General features: G+C 48.4%; 9 protein-coding genes and 1 non-coding gene across 10 annotated transcripts, besides 1 other annotated feature; 4 read left to right on the top strand and 6 right to left on the bottom strand.

Moving 5' to 3' along the window:
- Window positions 1-1,008: 1,008 nt before the first annotated feature.
- An17g00170 (hypothetical protein) lies at window positions 1,009-2,385 on the top strand (the record flags this gene model as incomplete). The annotated part of the gene is made up of 5 exons (XM_059745398.1): window positions 1,009-1,164; window positions 1,236-1,588; window positions 1,639-2,035; window positions 2,067-2,211; window positions 2,315-2,385. 5 exons carry the CDS (start codon window positions 1,009-1,011, stop codon window positions 2,383-2,385), a joined length of 1,122 nt encoding a protein of 373 aa, XP_059604963.1.
- Window positions 2,386-2,851: 466 nt separating this feature from the next.
- An17g00160 (hypothetical protein) lies at window positions 2,852-3,148 on the bottom strand (the record flags this gene model as incomplete). Its single annotated transcript, XM_059745397.1, has 1 exon — window positions 2,852-3,148. The coding sequence occupies one exon, from the start codon at window positions 3,146-3,148 to the stop codon at window positions 2,852-2,854; it is 297 nt and encodes a 98-aa protein (XP_059604962.1).
- Window positions 3,149-3,531: 383 nt separating this feature from the next.
- On the bottom strand, window positions 3,532-4,424 carry An17g00150 (uncharacterized protein; the record flags this gene model as incomplete). The annotated part of the gene is made up of 3 exons (XM_059745396.1): window positions 3,532-4,073; window positions 4,094-4,252; window positions 4,295-4,424. The coding sequence occupies 3 exons, from the start codon at window positions 4,422-4,424 to the stop codon at window positions 3,532-3,534; spliced, it is 831 nt and encodes a 276-aa protein (XP_059604961.1).
- A 1,313-nt stretch (window positions 4,425-5,737) lies between these two features.
- An17g00140 (uncharacterized protein) lies at window positions 5,738-7,668 on the bottom strand (the record flags this gene model as incomplete). Its single annotated transcript, XM_059745395.1, is given in 3 exon segments — window positions 5,738-6,089; window positions 6,155-6,485; window positions 6,551-7,668. Coding segments are annotated over 3 exon segments (1,801 nt in total), but the record flags the coding sequence as incomplete, so codon positions are not given.
- Window positions 7,669-8,310: 642 nt separating this feature from the next.
- An17g00130 (uncharacterized protein) lies at window positions 8,311-10,172 on the bottom strand (the record flags this gene model as incomplete). Its single annotated transcript, XM_059745394.1, has 5 exons — window positions 8,311-8,915; window positions 8,965-9,227; window positions 9,276-9,892; window positions 10,049-10,056; window positions 10,094-10,172. 5 exons carry the CDS (start codon window positions 10,170-10,172, stop codon window positions 8,311-8,313), a joined length of 1,572 nt encoding a protein of 523 aa, XP_059604959.1.
- A 356-nt stretch (window positions 10,173-10,528) lies between these two features.
- Window positions 10,529-12,340, top strand: An17g00120 (uncharacterized protein; the record flags this gene model as incomplete). The annotated part of the gene is made up of 4 exons (XM_001398204.1): window positions 10,529-10,654; window positions 10,725-11,613; window positions 11,676-12,133; window positions 12,194-12,340. 4 exons carry the CDS (start codon window positions 10,529-10,531, stop codon window positions 12,338-12,340), a joined length of 1,620 nt encoding a protein of 539 aa, XP_001398241.1.
- A 501-nt stretch (window positions 12,341-12,841) lies between these two features.
- An17g00100 (uncharacterized protein) lies at window positions 12,842-13,610 on the top strand (the record flags this gene model as incomplete). Its single annotated transcript, XM_059745393.1, is given in 2 exon segments — window positions 12,842-13,468; window positions 13,516-13,610. Coding segments are annotated over 2 exon segments (722 nt in total), but the record flags the coding sequence as incomplete, so codon positions are not given.
- Window positions 12,861-13,241: a mobile genetic element (Remark: Vader is flanked by 44 bp inverted repeats (IR).).
- Window positions 13,611-14,932: 1,322 nt separating the features above from the next.
- An17g00090 (uncharacterized protein) lies at window positions 14,933-15,805 on the top strand (the record flags this gene model as incomplete). Its single annotated transcript, XM_059745392.1, has 2 exons — window positions 14,933-15,499; window positions 15,788-15,805. The coding sequence occupies 2 exons, from the start codon at window positions 14,933-14,935 to the stop codon at window positions 15,803-15,805; spliced, it is 585 nt and encodes a 194-aa protein (XP_059604957.1).
- Window positions 15,806-15,996: 191 nt separating this feature from the next.
- tRNA-Glu (CTC) lies at window positions 15,997-16,068 on the bottom strand. The gene has a single exon. It is a non-coding gene; the product is annotated as a tRNA-Glu (tRNA).
- A 936-nt stretch (window positions 16,069-17,004) lies between these two features.
- Window positions 17,005-17,917, bottom strand: An17g00070 (hypothetical protein; the record flags this gene model as incomplete). Its single annotated transcript, XM_059745391.1, has 2 exons — window positions 17,005-17,203; window positions 17,487-17,917. 2 exons carry the CDS (start codon window positions 17,915-17,917, stop codon window positions 17,005-17,007), a joined length of 630 nt encoding a protein of 209 aa, XP_059604956.1.
- Window positions 17,918-18,912: the final 995 nt, after the last annotated feature.

The following is an 18,912-nucleotide window of genomic DNA, read 5'->3' as shown; positions in this document are numbered from 1 at the left end:
GATATCTATCTCTCGTTTGTCACTGTATTCCAACAGATTGGGCACAGATGAATACGAATTGTAGCAATACCCTTAGACATTATCTTGCAAAGTGAGTGCCACTGCCAGCACATTATATCCTCTTCTAATACAGCTGCCTGAAATGCTCCCATGACCTCCAGGTGAGCTGGTTTACTGGCATTCGTCAGCCTTGAAAGGCACCCCCGCAGGTTTTCCGATTGGTCGATACAAACTTTATATGGAGGTCTTTCGGAACAGGTACAGTACCGACGAGGAATGTGAGTAACCGAGGTGCTTCTTACTCTACTCATATTGAGAGGTCGGCTAAACAACGGTTTTCCGTAGGGGCCGACAGCCCTTGTATGAGCCTAATGTTCTAAACATCGCTGTAGATAGTCTAGCAGTATTACCTCTTATGGAGGCGTATGTCAGGTGCTGCTATTTCTGGCGGCCACTTCAGCCTAGGCTATAATTAGTCAAGCGGTAAGATCGGCATCCAAATTTACGGTACCGTACCAAAGACTGAAGCTGAAGAGATGCTGCGCATTCGCTTCAGCCACAATCATCTCATCTCATTCACGTTCATCTGTCAACTCCTTTTCGCCCCCTTCCTCTTTCATCTCTGTTAATTCCTCATCGTTTGAACGAATTGTTTGTCTGGTCTTGGGTTCACTGCTGATACCGTTGCGCTGTCGGTTCGCCAACGCTACCATTTGAAACCGCCCACTTTAGCGTCCGCGCGGCATTGATCGGGTTGCCCCGTTCACCTGGTCTTGGGTTTTTCGATCGCTATCGGCATAAACAATCCATTTCCACCCCAGTTCTCGCCCCTCCACAACGCCCTTCGAGACGTCTGGCTCGATATACAGCGCACCATTACTATTCTCGATTTGATTCCTCACGTAAACGTCCGATCGCTCTATCCTCTCTTTCGCTTCCGTACAAGGAAGCGCCCTTTGTCGTCAGGCACCGCTCTACCCCGTCTTCCTCCTTCCCTCCTCCCACAACATGAGAATCGCTCGGCCTTCGTTCAACCCCGGGAGGACGAAAAACCTCATCCACGGATTCCAGGGGTTCATCATCTTCCTGGCGTGGGCCTTGACCATCGCTGTGTTCACAAAGGGTGGTGGCATTGATGGGCGTTCAGCCTGGTACTTTGCTTTGGTACGTTGCGATGAATGGAACCGCCAAACTTCAGGCGCCTGATGACCATGTACTGATTCTTGTTTGTTTAGTGCTGGTTCAGTATCCCCGGCCTGATCTACCTCGTGGCAGTGCCCATGTGGCCGCGCGCACGACGCTTCGGAAATGTTTATGCCTTCGCAACCGTCGACTGCCTGTACGCCATTTTGTGGTTCTCTGCTTGGGTTTGTGTGGCTAGCTATGTGGCGGAAGGCAAGAGTAAGGGAAAGTCGGACTCTAGCTCCGATTCCAGCTCCAGCAGCAGTAGCTCCAGCAGTTCGTCGAGCAGAAGGGACACCAGCAGCAGTGACAGCAGCAGCAAAAGCGGATGCGATAACTGGGCCTACGGAAGCGCAAGTAAATGCAAGGTCAGCACAGCGACTGTGATCCTGGGCGTTGTTGTCTTGTAAGTATACCCATACGGCGTTCCTATCATATGTGCTAATGATGTGATAGCCTGCTCTTCTGCGTAACTGCCTTCATGTCCTTCCGCAATGTCTCGCATTTCCGCCGCACCGGAACCTTGCCCGACGCTGTCTCCGATCCCACCTTTGCCGCGCAGACAAAAGCCGCCTTTTCCTCGAACCCTGCCCATGATTTCGAGGAGGAAGAAGACGACTTCCGCTCCCGCGCTGGTATCGGCTCCTCTGTCCGTGGCGACAGGGACGAGGACTACGCTCTGCTGCAGCAGAGCGAGGTGGACGAGTTTGGAAACTCACACGCTGCACGCTCGGCGCTATCAGGCACATATGACCCGACGGTCTCTGGTGGAAGCGTGCTGCACGACTACAACACCAGCTATGGCGGTGCACACGGCCAACATTATGGAGGAGCGTCCGAATTCGGATCCAGTGTAAGTGGCTATGGACGCTGAGCGTGGCTAGCTGGTGGTTTTCTGCGTTTATCTCTTCGAAACGACCATGGAGCGGTGTTTGTGGGCGCACTCGTGCTGTATTACCCTTTTGATTGAAATTTTGCGTGAAGTTCTCAACTGCCCATTTCTGTCTGCTGCTTCCACTGGTGATGACTGTATGCTGTGATTGGACGGGATAAGTCCCTTACGTGTTCGCATCGGACCTTATGTCTGCATGGTTATTGATGATCTGGATGACACTGTTGGACTATGACATAGATAGCATTTGTTCTGTAAATGTATATGGCCTATGCCAATTTCTCGCCTACCTCGCCAAAGCACTGCTATAAGCAGAGTCTTCGAATCCGTGCGAGCTTGCTTTCTTTAACGGTACTGCTGACTGGTCAGATAGTAGTCGAATCTTGACAATCATGCAACAGTTCCGACGTCCGTACGGAGTAGCTGCAAATATAATTCACTATGCTTAGGCCGAGACAATACACCCCCTTCTATATCCACCAGTACCCCCACCCCTTCACAGCACCTCAAACATCCATGAACCATCGAATCCCCACAAATCATGGAACTAAGCTCCCACCCAGACTCGGAATTCCACCACATCTCCTACAATGGACTCGACTACTACATGAAAATCATCAGTAACAACCCAAAATTGCGATTCCAAATCCAACAGTTATGTGTCTGTAACGAATAGATTCAGGCACATACGACGACAGGGTGTGGAAAATAGGGCTTTCTGTCCGCTCAGCTGTACTTAAGCCAAGACCGACAGCAGTCTTAAGAGACTCAATAGCCTCACGACTGACCCTCCGCAGAGCTTCTCAACTGTCTATGACCCATCACCAAGCCACTATGTCTCTCTTGAGCGGAGAGGAGGGTACCTGGCATCCCCGAGAGAGGACCGATCAATTGAAGGCTGTTTTTGGCCGCCTGGAGGGAATTAATGGCCTCAATAAATCTGGCCTCGGCTTCATGAATAAATTTCTCGATAGTGTCTTGAACGTTAGGAACGAATCTTTCTACGTAGGACACACGGAGCAGCATACCAGACACAAAGGCACCCGGATGAGACGAGTTCAACGGAGCAGGCATTTTCGCAAAGATAATTATCAAATATTAAAGTCAGTAACACAAAACGCACACGGCCTACCATACATTCGCCCAGAGTCACTCAAAACTGGTGAAGTCTCGCGGGGATACGTACAGAGGACAGCCTTAGTTCAACTTGAGATGAAAAATCGATATTAAAGATAAAAGCTGATGGTTGTCGTTGGCGGATGCAGAGGCGAGGGGGTTGAAGAAGAGGAAGTCAGGTTCCGGGATTTAAAGAAATTTCTTAGGCTGAAAACAGGGGGCCTGAAAGAAAAGTGAATATGGAAGATTCATCTGAGGAATTAGGCATCTCGCCTAGGAGGGAGACTCTTCCTAGGCCGAATCTTTTGACGGTTCTTCATCACTATTTTCCTCAAGTATCTTTATTTGTACGGATTTCTTGTCAGGACAATCACGGCTGAGATGCGCGGCCTTTGGCAGCGGAAACATTTGCCTTCATTCATCAGACGATTGCGGGTTTCAGTGTCCATATTTGTTTCACTGGTCGCTGAAGGCGCTTCTTCAGTCTTGATCGCTGGAGAAGTGCGATTCGCTGTTGTAGGGGCATTTAGGCTCTGTCGACGGCCAGAAGAGGGAGTCTGTCCTGTGCAGTTGCAACGCTTCAGGATCTCGTCGATTAGGTCAGCTGAACGGGCACATTCCTCAACATACTGGTCAAAGTCAACTTCGTTGTCATTGAAACGAGATATTGTAAGTTCCTGGAGCTTGAACGGCAATCTCTGGTACAGGTCTTCCCTCCAGCAGTCTGGATCAATACCAGCCTCCACTGCAAGATAACGGAAGTTTGAGATGAACGTGTAAAACTTATCTTCAGGAGCTATCTTCAAGTTATTGTACTGCCGGCGGGCATTGCGTTCTTTGTTCGGGTCGGAAAAGATGTTCTTCAGGGGTGAGTCAGCATGTCCTGAGCATTGTTGTAGGGACTATGGGACTCTGGGCGGAGACGGGGAGCCAAGTGATGTTGTGCATCCCCTTCACAGCGACTCGTGACATACGCCTTGCGAAGGATCGTGGTGCTATAGTGGCCAGCATTGGTGTCCAGTTTCTGGTGCATAGCCAGGGTCCAATCTTCAAAGTAGGGTCCTTCCCATCACTGAGCATGGAGGGCCAGGGATCTTTGTGGACTTACGAGGCTCGTTGGCGGCTCGTGCAGCCTGGGAACCAACGCGAGCCAACTGTACAGCAAAAAGATCTCGTTCAGTGGCCATATTATCTTTTTCTTCAACCAGATTATCGACCCGTTTGAGCAATGCATCTCTCTCAGTGGTCAAGTCGTCAACAGCGATCTCGGCGCTCTGTTTTTGTCTCCAGATGATTCAAAACGTGAAGGATCATATCAAAGGTGCGTTCAGGGTCTTTAGCGTACATGCTGTGGAATTCCTCACGGGAGATGTCTCCTTTGTCATCTGTAGACAGACTAAAGAGAAAGCTAGAAGGCGTTGGCGTCTTTTAATTTCTAATGGACATGGATCTCATATCACAATAAAGTTTATTGACTTCTGTGATGCAAATAAGATCCTCTAGGCTATATATCCTCCTCATTCTACATATTCTCTGCAGCTGCTTGATTAGTATCTTTGGTCCTTTATCTCTTGCCTATAGTAACCAGCTGGACGCTCTTTTGCATGCCAGCCAGGGCCTAAGTCATATTACCAAGAGGGATTTCTTTAGGCTATTCTGGTCGAGCTGGAATAAGGCCTTATCTACAAGCAATACTGAGAGTGCATCGAAATCGGTCGGTTTATAGCCCTAGAACCCGGAGATTATTTTAACACACTTTACTAAAGAGGAGGATCAAAGATCCTCTTCTAGTAAGTCATCATCATACTCTATTTTATAAGCAGAAGCTTGGAGAAGAATTAAAAGACTTCTCAAGCAGATCATCTCTGATGTGTATGACCAGAACCCCAAAAATTAAAGTAGTACCACCATCTCTCTACAGAATGTTCTGCTTAAGCTTCAGAATAAAGGACTTAAACACATCCTACTGAATGAACAGAAGAAGCACCAGCGAGCCCGTTAGATTACTCGAGAGGTTGACCCTCGTTTGTTTATCGTGTGGTGTATTTTGCCTCTCCTTCCACTATGTAGTGCAGTCATACCTCATGGTCTCACCGTGTGTTGATTTCCCTCTTTCTTTCTTTCCTCCTTTCTTTTTCAGCGTTTTCTTCTTGTTTTGATAGCTACGATAGTCTATCGAACGTTTCGGGTCTTATCCCTTACAAGAGGCTATGAACTGCATTCAAAGACAGGACTATTGCAAGGCGATATTTCTATCGGGAGCCTTATTCTTAGCAATGACCACGCTGGACATTGACCGGCTGTTCTTATCGATTTAGACCTCGCTATCCGGGAACAGAGAAAAGCATCTTCTGAAGCAAAAGGGAAAACGGGAACAAGAGCATTTATAGCTATTAGATTACTGTTTGGCGAGAAACACACATTCATGCATGGTCTGGCGTCTTTCTTCTGGATTCTTTTCTGGATTTGTATACATGGAAGCTCTGGCGAGGAGTACCGTAAATTTGAGAAGGTGGACCGGAAGAGGAAGGTAGGGGGGATGCATGATCACTTACCTTGGATAAGGGTCGACACCTCCTGCGGCGAGGTAGCATCCTGCAGCTGAATCCAGACGGGAACCTGGGCAATGGAGAGCCCATTCTCGCCGAGCGTGGAGACAGTCAAGGAGATGGTTTGATCGCGCACCAAGAGTCCAAACTTAGGGTTGGCGGCCCAGAAGGCAGTTTCCGCCTGCGCCATCCCGATGGGCGCCAGGCCCGTGATGAGCTCCGAGCCGGGCGCCGTCCCCGGTAGGCCGGCAACCACCGCCTCTGCGAACAGCTGATGCAAATCCGGCTCGAACATAGGGATGGTGCCGGTGCGGTTCATGAGCCGCTCCGTTTCCTCCTTGTCAGTCGTCCTTCGCTCTTGGTCTCACGTTCCACGTAGCCGACCCTGATGACCCGGGAGATATCGATGATCGACCCGGCGAGGCCCCGGCGGCGCCGGTTGTTCACCAGCGCCTTCATGAAACAGTTGGCCGCCGAGTAGGCCGCCTGGCCCATGTTACCGGCCGTCCCGACGATCGACGAGAAGGCGATGAACCAGTCCAGCGCATGGTGCGCGAACGCGCTGTCGAGATTCACGGTGCCGTCCACCTTGGGTTTCAGGACTAGTCTGGAGGTCATCGAAGGACATCGTCGCCACGGGAGTGTCGCAAAGCACAAGGGCACCATTAGCAACGCCGGCAATCCGAGGCATCTTGCTTTCGATCGCGCTGAGTGTCGATCGAACTGACGCATACTGGGTCAGGTCACTGGACAAAAACGATCACTCTGTCAGTAGGATTTCGGATAGGATATAGTTGGGCAGTTCATGTACCATGTAAAGTACTTGATGTGCGCTCCACGGGCTTGACACAATTTCTGCCATTCAGGGCAGATTATCGGGTTGCGGCTACTGAGAGCGATGTGCCTCGCACCGCGTTGAATCATGAAATCAGCCAGGGATTGTTTTATGTCTCCCGCCAGGCCCGCCAACCAGTAGGTTCTATCACTCCGGAAGAGGTCATTCCTCACGGTGATTGGCTCCACTAAGACTGAAACGGACTGATTTGGGTCCCATTGAATTAATGCTAGGCTCGACTCTGGGAGCTGCTTCGTCACGGCTTCTCCAATAGTGAGAGTGTCGAGCGGTGCTCTGTCTGGAACTCCATTCATTTGGGATTGTGCAAACCCCGAGACTTGTTTAAGAAGCAGCCCAATGCTCTCAGGGACAGGGGTTGACATCGGCGATGCCGTGCTGTGGACAAGATTAGAAAAGCCAAGTTTCTGGCCGGCCTGAGGTCGCAATGAGGCAATTCTGGTCCCAAGTCCATACTTGGACGCAGCAGTGGAAGATAGATCGATAATCAACGCAACGTCGCGCGGAATAAGTGCATCGATAGTGCGCGCAGGAGTTCTTTCGTGTACATAGATCCAGTTTCTTCTCTTCGCATTACTTGGCTTGCATGTTGTGAACACAATCGACTGACCCTCGCCAACCGTTCGACCAGACAGCAAAGACACAAGGCCAGGATCGGGCTTGTACATAAGCAGTGTACCCACAGCGGGCCTCAATCTCAGGATATGCTGGCGAACAAGATCAGCAACCACAAACGACATGAATTGCGCGTCGATGAGGTCGTTGTTGTCCACGGTGACCAGCATTGACTGCGGCACACTGACAATGGAGGAATTATCGGTGGACAAGCACAGAACCTTCTCGCATGTACCCTGGCAGATTCCAAGGCACAGGAAGAAATAGCCATCATTGGCTTTGATTGCGGAAAGAAGCGAATACTCGACCTGAACCGTACGGTAGTCTTTGTGAGGCTCGGGAGCATCGTGCTTCTCCCGAAGCACGTAGGCGCCCCCATCATATTCCAGCTGGAGATCATTGGTTCCCAAGGTAGTTTCTCTCATAATAGGTCGGCGGAACGAATTCATTGTATCGGTCATTCTGCTCGGCCTGAGGTTGCGCACGAACCATGTGCAGCCTGTTCTTGGCAAGGATCAATTCTGGCTCTGGAGTCCAAAGGATTTAGTAGTAGTAACTGATATATTTCTATTGTCACACAGATCAAGTACCACTGAAACGAAAGCAAGGTACTGGTATAGTGGCGGAGTATGGAGCGATCTCACTGGAAATGCAGGACTGGACTGATGGAATCAATAATCCCCAGTGGCAACAAGAGTCAAAAACAGTCTGGGGAATGGACGGCCTTTATACTACATTTTCGACATATAAGTTCAGTGTTGACGGAGCAGCACGGTAAACTGAAGTTTCGTCTCATCCCAGAATAATAGCAGCGCAGAGCTTTGAAGTTGTATCACCTGGCGCAATGTTCACATGTCAAGCCAGTGTCCCAGAAAAAAGAGAATTGATGGCGTTATCGCATCGATGCAGGCTACTGAATGTACACCGGTCAGCGATGGGGAAGTGAGACCGGAAAGGTTCCGTTTCGCAGGCGCGGTGATAGATTGCGAACCTGGTTAATGTTGACCATAGTTCAATAAGATTAAACCAAATATAATTCAGCCAGCGTAATCCGGTGGACAGGGGTATGAAAGTCACATTGCTTCAATGCATGTAGGCTAGATCTACAGTGAACTGCTGCCTATCCAGGTCAAATCTTGCAACATGTGTTGCCATACGGTAGCATCCCAATCTTCAACTACCGCTGCAGACTCTGTGGCTCGAGGGGGATCTTCGGGTATTGGTTGTGGTAGCATATGAGGGTTCTCAGCGTCCTGGGTGTTTGATGTATCTCCTCGAACTTGTATTGATTGGGGCTGTATCCGACTGCTCTCTAACCATGAGAGCATGGATCCAATAACTGCACGGCAATTATCCCAAACATCGTTTCTTCGTGACATTGCCTCCATTTTCTGCATAGCAGCAAGGCCGAGGTTGTGGATATCTCTGTTATAGACTTCGACTGCCTTGCCTTTTGTCGCGGCATCCGAAAGCAAGCTCAGCTTCGATAAAACAAGAAGGCCGTACCAGATGGATGTGTAACTGAACATAGGGAGATTAGGTGTGACCGAAGCCGGCGATGCAAGGAATACCGTCACAATGTTGAACGCGGAACGCGCAATGGCGAGCAGTTGCTGTTTCTCATACTGGTGATGGACATCTCTTTGTCGCCGAAGAGCATGCCCGAGAACAATGGCAGGAATTGCGTTGAGCTCCAAACGAAGGGACCCTAGTCAGATCAGTAAATGGCGAAACTAATCAGTCTCAGATAGACATACAGGTATTACACTGTGTTTCCTGTACAAGAAGATGCTCGATTTGATTCTCAAGCACATCCATAGACTGGAACAGCTCGTCCTTGCTCATTGCACGGATAGGGTCTTCGAACTCTAGCTCCGATTGCTGAGCAAGCGACTGGATCTTAATTAGTGCTTTTAGAGACTGGTCAGTGGGATACTCCGCCCTTTGCCCTAAGCTATCAGCACAATACTCGACCCAGTCTGTATGTTTCATGGTCAGCTGTCGCCGGAATATCGAGGCTCTTATTCTGTTAGTTAATATCACTGTACTGTGATTTAGAAGCTCTCACTTGGAACATAGATAATAGCACCCTAAGAAGGCACGCTGCCCATCAGGAGTCAGGTAGAGTACTTGTCCTTTGTGTAACTCCTCCGCCCCTTTTCCATTATAAGAGATAGACTGCATTTTGAAGTTGTTGTATCTGTCAAGTCCCAAATCAACAACGATGGCCATAGCCATCTGAAGAAGCATGTACACCTGGGTATGATAGATGCGCCAATGATAGTGATACCATGCGATATGAACCAGTAACCCCCGAAGTAAATCCATGTCCCTCTCCATATTCATTACTATGCGGGTAGAGACTACAGTTCGAGCTTCAAATTCCAATTTCTGCTGTAGAGTGGGCTTGTGCTCGAGGCAAGCTGTTATTATACACAAGAGGAGGAATGGAGACTGCTTGCGCAATTCAACAAAGCTCACTTCAGGTATAATAACGAATGGAAACAGGGGCATCAAGTCAGTGCGGAACTTCAAGAGAAGTTCTTCACCTTCAGTGATATTGAGAAGTCCCCGGGTAATAAAATCGTCGAACGGTTCAGGTACAGGGCTTGGCTGTAACGAAGTATTACTGATGGTAGAAGGGGATGGCGTTTCTGTTATACGTGACAGCTCCACCCTCGGGACCTAGTTGAAACAGTTGAGATAGTCTTCTGGCAGGAAAGGGGAGGCATCAGTTTGAAATAGGATACCTTATCAGTATATAATTGAGCAGCAAGTGTATCGATCTGATGCTGGATGACATCGACGCGGCTATTTCTGGAGAGAGGGAGAGAACGTTACCCGACAGCCTACCCCAACACAGGTGTATATTTTCATTGGGCTAACCTGATGCTTGTATTCCTACGCGAGCCGTCTGGAAAAGCACAGTGTCGGTCGAGTCTCGCACATCGTTGACACCGTCCATTCTCAACCGGAACACATTTCACTTTCAACTGAATGCATCGTACACATGCATGCCGCCTTGAGGGAGCTTTGGGTTGCATTGCTCTTTGTATTGGGAGATAGCTCTGGTACCAGGGTGAGGAGTGACACTGTGGTAGAAGCCGGAGGCAGAGGGCAACGCGGCGCGGAGTCGGAGTCGGCCTCAGAGTCGGTCACGGGGCCGGGACCGGCCCTGGCCTACTATGCCAACAGACTACCTAATTCAGTAAACTGTTAGGAGACCAGGGACAGCATAAAACCTACAGTAAAATTTCGAATAACTTCATTGCCATAGACAACTAATACAATCGTTTGAAATCTGGGCCAACCTTGTTGATAATGTCTTCAAGTCCTGACGCGATGTTCAGAGCACAGCCGGTCGGCTCTGTGAAGCTCTATAGCATCTTGGCCGGAATTATGATAGCCACTTTCCTGATATCATTGGATGTCTCTATTATTGCTACTGTGAGTTCATTGAAATTCTCTCGGTTCTATTTGCTTGATTTTTTGTTGAACTAAAAGTTACCTCTCAAAGGCTATTCCTTCAATATCAACCCACCTCCATGCTACAACAGATATCGGCTGGTATGGAGCTACCTATCCGCTCACGATGTGCGCTCTTCAACCTATCAGTGGCAAGCTCTCGTCATTGCTGTCGCTGCGATGGACATACCTCGGGTTCTACGGCATATTCCTTCTAGGATCTCTGATTTGCGGTGTGGCAAACAGTTCCGAAATGTTCATAATTGGAAGAGCAGTCGCTGGTGCTGGAGGCTCTGGGGTAGTGTCGGGTGGTCTCTCAGTCATTGCATTGATAACAACCCCTCAGCAGCGTCCACTGTTCACTGGGCTGATAACTTCTCTTTATGCCCTGGGAACTGTTGTCGCCCCAATTATCGGAGGTGCTTTGGCTGAATATACTTGGAGGTGGTGCTTTCTAATCAATCTTCCAGCAGGAGCAGTGACTGTGGTGACGTTGCTTTTATTTTTCCATCCGCCTCAAAACACCGGGGCCCAACGTGTGTCCTTCCTAAAACAGCTCGATTTGATCGGATGTGCTCTCTTTATCCCCTCCATCATTATGGTGATGTTGGCCTTACAGTGGGGAGGTGGCGAATATCCCTGGGACTCAGCGACCGTGATCGGACTCTTCATCGGCTTTGCAGTGATGATAGCAATCTTTATCTTCTGGGAATGTTACATGGGGGATCAAGCTATGATCCCAATCGTGCTTCTGCGGGGCAGATCGACAATGCTTAGTATTGCATTTGCCTTTTTGTTTTTGGGGTCATTCGTCATTCCGGTCTACTATCTACCGGAATGGTTTCAAATTGTTAAGTCTGCAAGCCCCATTCGCAGTGGAGTTATGCTTCTGCCTTCGGTTTGTACTCAGGTTTTTGGATCCCTTGTCTCTGGAATACTAGGTAAAGACAGGATATATTCTCACTATTTCACAAAAATTCATACTGACGCTGTATTGCTATAGCCAAACACCTCAGATATTATAATCCGTGGCTCTTAATTGGTTCTGCCTTTCTCTGCATTGCGAGCGGGCTTTACACAACTTTTACTGTATCCTCAACGTCCGCATCGTGGATTGGTTATCAGATCTTCCAGGGCCTGGGTTGTGGATTTGCAGCCCAGATTCCTTTACTTACAGTTCAGCTTGTATTGAAGGACAGTCCTCACTACGTTCCAGTCGGGATAGCGACTGTTCTCTTCACGCAATACTTTGGAAGTGCGGTGATGCAAAGCATAGGAGGCGCTATCTTTCAGAACGAATTGAAAAGACAGCTACAAGATCAGGCATCGTTGGATTATAAGCAGATCGAGATGCTTCTTAATACTGGAACCCTAAGGGTGCGGGAAGTTGCTGTACAAGCATTTCCGGACCGTTTAGCCGATATTATCATTGCATACAATAAAGCCATCACAACTATCTTTGTGAGTTAATCTTCTAATCTTGTCACCTCCGTGTTAAGCTGGCGATGCTGACTCGACTAGTATCTTCCAATAGCTGGTAGCGCTCTAGCATTCATTCTATCCAGCGGAATTCCATGGGTCAATACTCGCCCAACGCAGGAAGATGACGATATGCATTGTACAGAGCAAACTGATAAGCTTCAGTCGGACAAACAGGCCACTGTGTGAGGAATCAACGTTGCTGCCCATGGTTCACTGGGGATGCCACTCCAAGCAGAAACATACTTTGTATCTTAGACCGTCTGGAACCTGGATTGGCGCCTGGACTAGACCTTAGATTGCATGGCTGCAGCTGCTTAGACCAATCTCATTTTGCTTGACATCAACCTGTAATGCTCCTTGGTATATAGGTAAGCACAACCCTTCTTCGGTGAGGCCCTAATACAGAAAAACTTTCCAAGATGTCAACGTAAATAGTATTCGGAATACACTAGTAATTCTATGGCCAAAGATATTAATGCATGAGCGTCTGAATTCCTGGATAACTAGAGCAAACTAGGCGACTATATACTAATCACTGAGAATTTTGGCCACGTATATCAATAGCAAAAATAAGAAAAATTGTCATATAGATAGAATCATAAAATCGGTAAAAAATTGTATGACGTTATGGCGATGGCTGACTAATCGAATATCTAGTTACCTAACTAGTTACTAGAGCTGATTATTATGGAAAGGCCTCTCTTGTACCCAGGCAATCCGGAATGGGTTACTTCTATTGAGTGTATCAACTCTACTGGATGGGCACTTCCTCCATGTATTATCTTCAAAGGAAAAGTCCATATTGAGGGCTGGTATCAAGATTCAAAGATATCGCGTGATTGGAGAATTGAAGTTAGTCCTAATGGATGGACTACTGATAAGATAGGCCTTCGCTGGCTTAAGAATCTCTTTATTCCTGCTACTATTAGCCGTACGACTGGGAAATACTGTCTACTTATTCTTGATGGCCATGGCAGCCATCTCACACCTCATTTTGATCAGATATGCAGTGAGAAAGATATTATTCCTATCTGTATGCCTGCTCATTCTTCTCATAAACTGCAGCCTTTAGATATGGGCTGTTTTAAGTCTCTGAAAGATGCTCATGGATACTTAATAGCAGAGAATATACGGGCAGGCCTTAATCATTATGTCAAGCTTGGCTTTCTTAAGGCCTTTCCCCAAGCTCACGCGATTGCTTTTAATGCGAAAACTGTTCAGATTAGCTTTGCAGGTGCTGGTCTAATTCCATTAGATCCAGATAGGATACTTAGTGAGTTGAATATTCACTAAAGACCCCTACACCACCAGGCAGTTGATCAACTAATTCAGCACCTAAAACACCCTATACAACTAGGCAGCTGGAAAAGCAAGCATCTACTGTGAAAAAGCTCCTTCGAGCACGTACGCAGAGCCCACCATCTTCACTAGAAGTGCGATTAGACAAGATTATTAAAGGGCATGAACTAGCTTTAAATAACTAGAGCGACCAATCTAAGCCACGGAACTTGTGGCCGAGCAGAGGGTGGAACTGATAGATATCCTGCAGCCCCCCTCCATGTATTAAGATTCTCCAAGCTTTAGTCTCGTAATGAATGGACATACAAGTTGCGCCTAAGATTCTCCAATCGCATTTCCTTGCCTAATCGACAGGTTATCTACCCTGATAAGTAGTTCCGTTACAATTATTTATTCAATGTAAAAAGTTTGCCGCATTGCTCGACGGTGCGGAGAAGGCATGGTTAGAGTCGTTGAGGGCATGTGGTGCGAGCATGGAATCTTGATACTGCCTCTGCCTAATTATATTGCTCTCCAATGCACAACAAATTCTACGCTTTTGGTATAATTATCTACCATACTATCGAGGTCTACTGGCTGATGTTCGTTATAGACTGACTGTATAAGAAGTAAGTATTTATTTGAATTGCTTGCTTTTCTCTTGTCCTGGTTGGCTGGTGTTTGCTTTCTGGTGGGTCTATAATCGACGCTTTTCCTATAATGGCGGACATAAAGTGCATTCTATAGAAGCGCTGCTGGTGGGAGTCAGGTCCACTATATTATGAGATATAGGAACATTTGCTGCTATAGCGATGAACACATAGACTTTCTAAGTCTTTTGTATATCAATACACTGGTGCACAGTATGGCACTATTGTCCAATTCTAACAATCGTAGAAAGTATACCATAGAACTAGGTTACAGCATGTACGGATTCCAGAGGGGTTATGCGAGAGGCCTATATATGTCCCACTAGAGCTGGACTTGAGCGATCTTTTAATCAATCAGAGACATGTTAACACTTTACAAGACAAATGAATATGAACTTCATCAAAAGCGTAGCTGATATGGCTGCAGTCTGCAAAATACTTAACCGGTTGCTGACCGCCACCAACCATTGTGCCGGCAATTCTGCCACCGCCCGGACTTATCGCAGGACTGGACAACTTGCGTCCAGCCTTGCTTCTTTCCTACAGTCTGTCATCTCCCATACGTCTGTTGCCAATCAATCAATCCAACAGGTCGTCCCCGCGTGTTCCTAACAATACCTATTCTCGAACGTGAGTCAAGGACCCCTTACAATATAATCGAAACCACTAACAACGCCGCACAGACCATATTCTGGGTCACACCGAAACCTGAAACTACACACAATATCTACCTAGCTAGCTAGCATCTAGCTATACAAGATCTTCACACAACCACGACCACAACCACGACCACGACAACGATACCCAACACCATCAACCCCACAAATTACCACACATAGAAGAATTCAAAATGGCCTCCATCGACCTCTTCACCCAATACCCCCTCCACCTCGACCCAACCAGCAAAGCCATTTCCCTCAGCAACACCACCACCACGCCCCTCCCCACGCCCACCAGCACAATAACCACCGAACTCACACATCTCAATGCACTCCACCGCTCCCTAATTTCCCTCGACCCGCCCAACATCCCCCCTCCCCCACTACCCATCAACCCCAAGCGCAGCGCCCAAATCACCAAACTCCGCGACAGCGCCAACACCGCATACCGCAAATCGAACCACGCTGAGGCGGCTCGCCTGTACACATACGCCATCGATATGGCGTTGGGCCGCCCCGGGTGGGAACCGGTCACGCTGGCCAGGGACGAGTTGGCGGGGTTGTATGCGAATCGGGCGCAGGCGTGGATGAGCCAGCGCGCGTGGCCGGAGGGGTTGGTCGATGCTAGATGTAGTGTTGAGAGTAAGCCCGTGGCGAATGTGAAGGCTTGGTGGAGGGGTGGGAGGTGCTTGGTGGAGATGGGCAGATGGGAGGAGGCCAAGGGGTTCGCGGAGAAGGGATTGGAGATTGAGGGGAGGGTTAGTGAGGGGGGAAAGGAGCTTTTGGGGTTGCTGGGTGAGGTGGAGGAGGGGTTGAAGAGGAGTAGTGGGAGTGCTTGAGTCGGAGTTGTAGGACGATATGTTGGATGAAAGGATGCCTGTGGATATGTGTTAGGAGAAGGATGTGAATCGAGCTGGGATTCGATTATCTGGCGTACATTATTACTTCATTATTATATTTCCTAATGGCGTTATGGTTGTATGAATATCATCATGCATTGATTGCGTTCTATCCTCCCAATCCTACTACGTATCTTCATAATATAGAAAGAAGCTGCTATGTGATCAGCGCTATGACCCAAACAAATTCCCTCCAAAGCTATCCCAAAAACAGCCTAGCACCTACACAGTAACAGTAAGGCTGAAACTCCAAAAAAATAAAAAATATGAAACACGGTGACGATCAACCCTCACAACCAAAAGCAAAACAGTGACGCAAAAACAAAGTATGAAAAAATGATGAATGAAAAAAGAAACTCCGATGCGGGGAATCGAACCCCGAGCTGCTGTGTGAGAGACAGCGATGTTAGCCATTACACCACATCGGACTTTGTTGGAAATCTGTGGTACAGAGTAGATTATATTGGACTGAAAGGTTTTTATGGTGTGGTTCGAGTGGGGACGGTTCCAGTTGGGTGGAGTGGGGCGGGAGGTGAGGGTTTTGCGTTTGCGTCATGGTTCGTTGGGGGTTCGTTTGGCTACTGGAGGGTTGGGTTGTGGGTGCTGGTATTGTTGGTTTGGATTAGTATGAGGTGGTTGCATTAAGAGTGTCTTGTCTATATACTGGTGTATAGTTGGTTATAAATTTGTGATTCTTGGGAAGGATTTTAGTTTTAGTAGTTTGGGTAGTATGATGTTCATTGAGTTATAGAGGTCGATGATATAAATCTCCGTAGTACTAGTAGCTAATAGACGGTACTTATAAGTATTAGGCCCCCATTGGAATATAGCGGAAGTGATGCGGCTCCTGGTAGTATAGAGGTGCCATACTCGGATGTGAGCTCCCTTTTCTCACGTCGGTGTTGATGGTCGATAGAGTCTCCCCCATGATTGCGTATAATTTTTGTTCGGCTGCAGGTCTGGTATCACTTCCTAGAGTTTCGGGTCAGGAGACAGAACTACTCGCCCCTGGCAGGAGTAGTTTCAATTCTTTCTACTCGAGTAAAGGCAAGCACCAGTAGTACTGGAAATACTCGGTAAACACCATTGTCATCACTGCACAGCGTCGCATAGAGCGCCAGTTGGATATCATAAACATCAATGAATAGATAAACCCCAAACCCTTCCACCATTAGTTGCTCCCCTCGAGTCATTCTGAATGGAAATTGAGAGGCAGAGACACCTCAGAAGAGCTGAGGTTCCGCGGTTGCGAAGTAGAATAGTGGCAGTCATCAGTAGACCAAACTTGGTTTTCGGCTCCCTCACTGTCCAAGCAGACCCGGATCCCGGTTTTCTTTCATCACGGGCCATTAGTATGGAGGAATTTAGGATCTTTGAGAGGCCCAGACAATCCCAGAGCCTCTTGCGCCCATCTCCATGACCTGAAGGTCATGGGCGCCAGCGAGTGACTTGAAGAATGGAACATCGCGTCGGCGTCGGTTGAACATTGTGTCAGGCCTTAATCTGCGGGTTTCATTCCGGCCTCGGCTTCTCAGGACTGAGCATGATGAATATTGACTTGACCTTTAGATCCTTCAGGACATAAACCGTCAACCATATATACTCTTATGGAGTAAAAAGGAGATAGTTTCCCAGGTTTTCCCGAGTTCGACAGTCAAATAACATAACGTCCAGCATGAGGCACCGCAGAAGGATCTCCACCAACCCGTGACAGCTACTAGCTGCCAACGGAGCACCTTGCCGTCGTGCATTCCTTTTGTTCTGGAATCTCAGTAGATTCCTGGTCTGGATCTTCATCATCCATTGAAACTCCATATATAGTTGCTTCATAGATGGGAATGCTCACAGCTGCATTGTGCTCACGGGATCTCGATTCCGACCTATCCCAGGCGGTGCAGCGCATCGTTTGTATACTTTCTGATTCAGTCGGCGGATGGTCGTACCCTGCTCTGCCTCGGGGAACTCAGCGAAGGCCTTGACCTTCTTGGAGAAGGTGAGTTTGGTGATCAATTCTGCGCTGAGATGCGCGCCAATCGCCATCCAATTCCGTTCGGTTATCGCGGATACCTTGGAATGTAATTCGCCTGCTTTCCTGGTGTACTCCCTCCTAGAGCTCCTGGGCATACCGTTGAACTCTTCTATGGAGTTTGGCTTGCCGCGAAGGGCCTGTTCTGCGATGGTGCATACTCCAGCCACCGCGGTGTCCCATCCCTTGATATCCTCCATGAACTGGATGGCCTCGACGAGACGGGCGCCCTTGTTCGCGGCAGCCCGCATATTCTATCGGAACTGTTACAGCTTCTGCATGAACTGGTCCAGCACCGCCTTTCTTATCGCCCGTTGTGAACCAGCGTGCTCATCTCCAACAACCAGCTCAACGATGTCCTCCAGCGAGAGAGCTTTTCCCCTCCAATCGCATTCGCGGGTCGTGAGCAGCCCGTCTGGGGATAGCTTCGCATACCCAAGGCGAAGCTCGCATGTTGGGTATTCGTCTGCACAGGGCTGTCTCTTCCATTGGATGGACACTGCGATGTTCTCATCATCGACTCGTAATGTAGCAAGTGTCTGGGTTACCCTCTAATTCTGGGTGCGTAGAAGTCAGTTTCGCTTAAGTTCACTGACAGCTATTAACTAGACCAAAGGAGATATATCTTGTCGAGCAGTGATGCATCTGTCTACTGACATGAGCAAGGCTGGTACTGCATGTGATGGTAGCTGTTTACCCGCATAGTATAGAAGGCGTTGAATCTCTGTGTCACAGACTTCATTCCAGCTCTCAACTGATTGAACGAATGGGGACGGACGACGACATGCATTGAGCGGCCATTACTCAGGCGTGCTTCGATTGCTGGCACTAGTTCGCGGCTTGCTTGAACCATTCGAGGTTTGAGAGTACTATATCCTCTCCGGCAGAAGTCGCTGAACGGTGATGTACCTCCTTACTAAGGATGTGCTTGGTGACAAACTCCCGGATGCAGAGCAACCGCTCGACCTCTGTCCCGGGAGGGGCCTCAACAATCTGGCGTACACGGCTGCTGGTGAACGTTGCCTTTACATCGGGATTTGAGGGCAAGAGAAGTCCGATGTATCCCAGAAAATCGCGTACATCATTATAGAAGGGTGTGGCGGTTAACAGGACGCGGAACCCGGCACGTAGCCATATAGAGGATATATAATGGCGCCGCCAAGTCGAGCTTCTCATAATGCTGGGTTGATGCATAGCTCTTTGCCAGGAACAGACATCCACACAGTCTCATTCTCTTCCTTCAGGT

Source organism: Aspergillus niger (genome assembly GCF_000002855.4).
Source record: "Aspergillus niger supercontig An17".
NCBI lineage: Eukaryota > Fungi > Ascomycota > Eurotiomycetes > Eurotiales > Aspergillaceae > Aspergillus > Aspergillus niger.
This window is presented reverse-complemented; position numbering and strand designations above follow the sequence as displayed.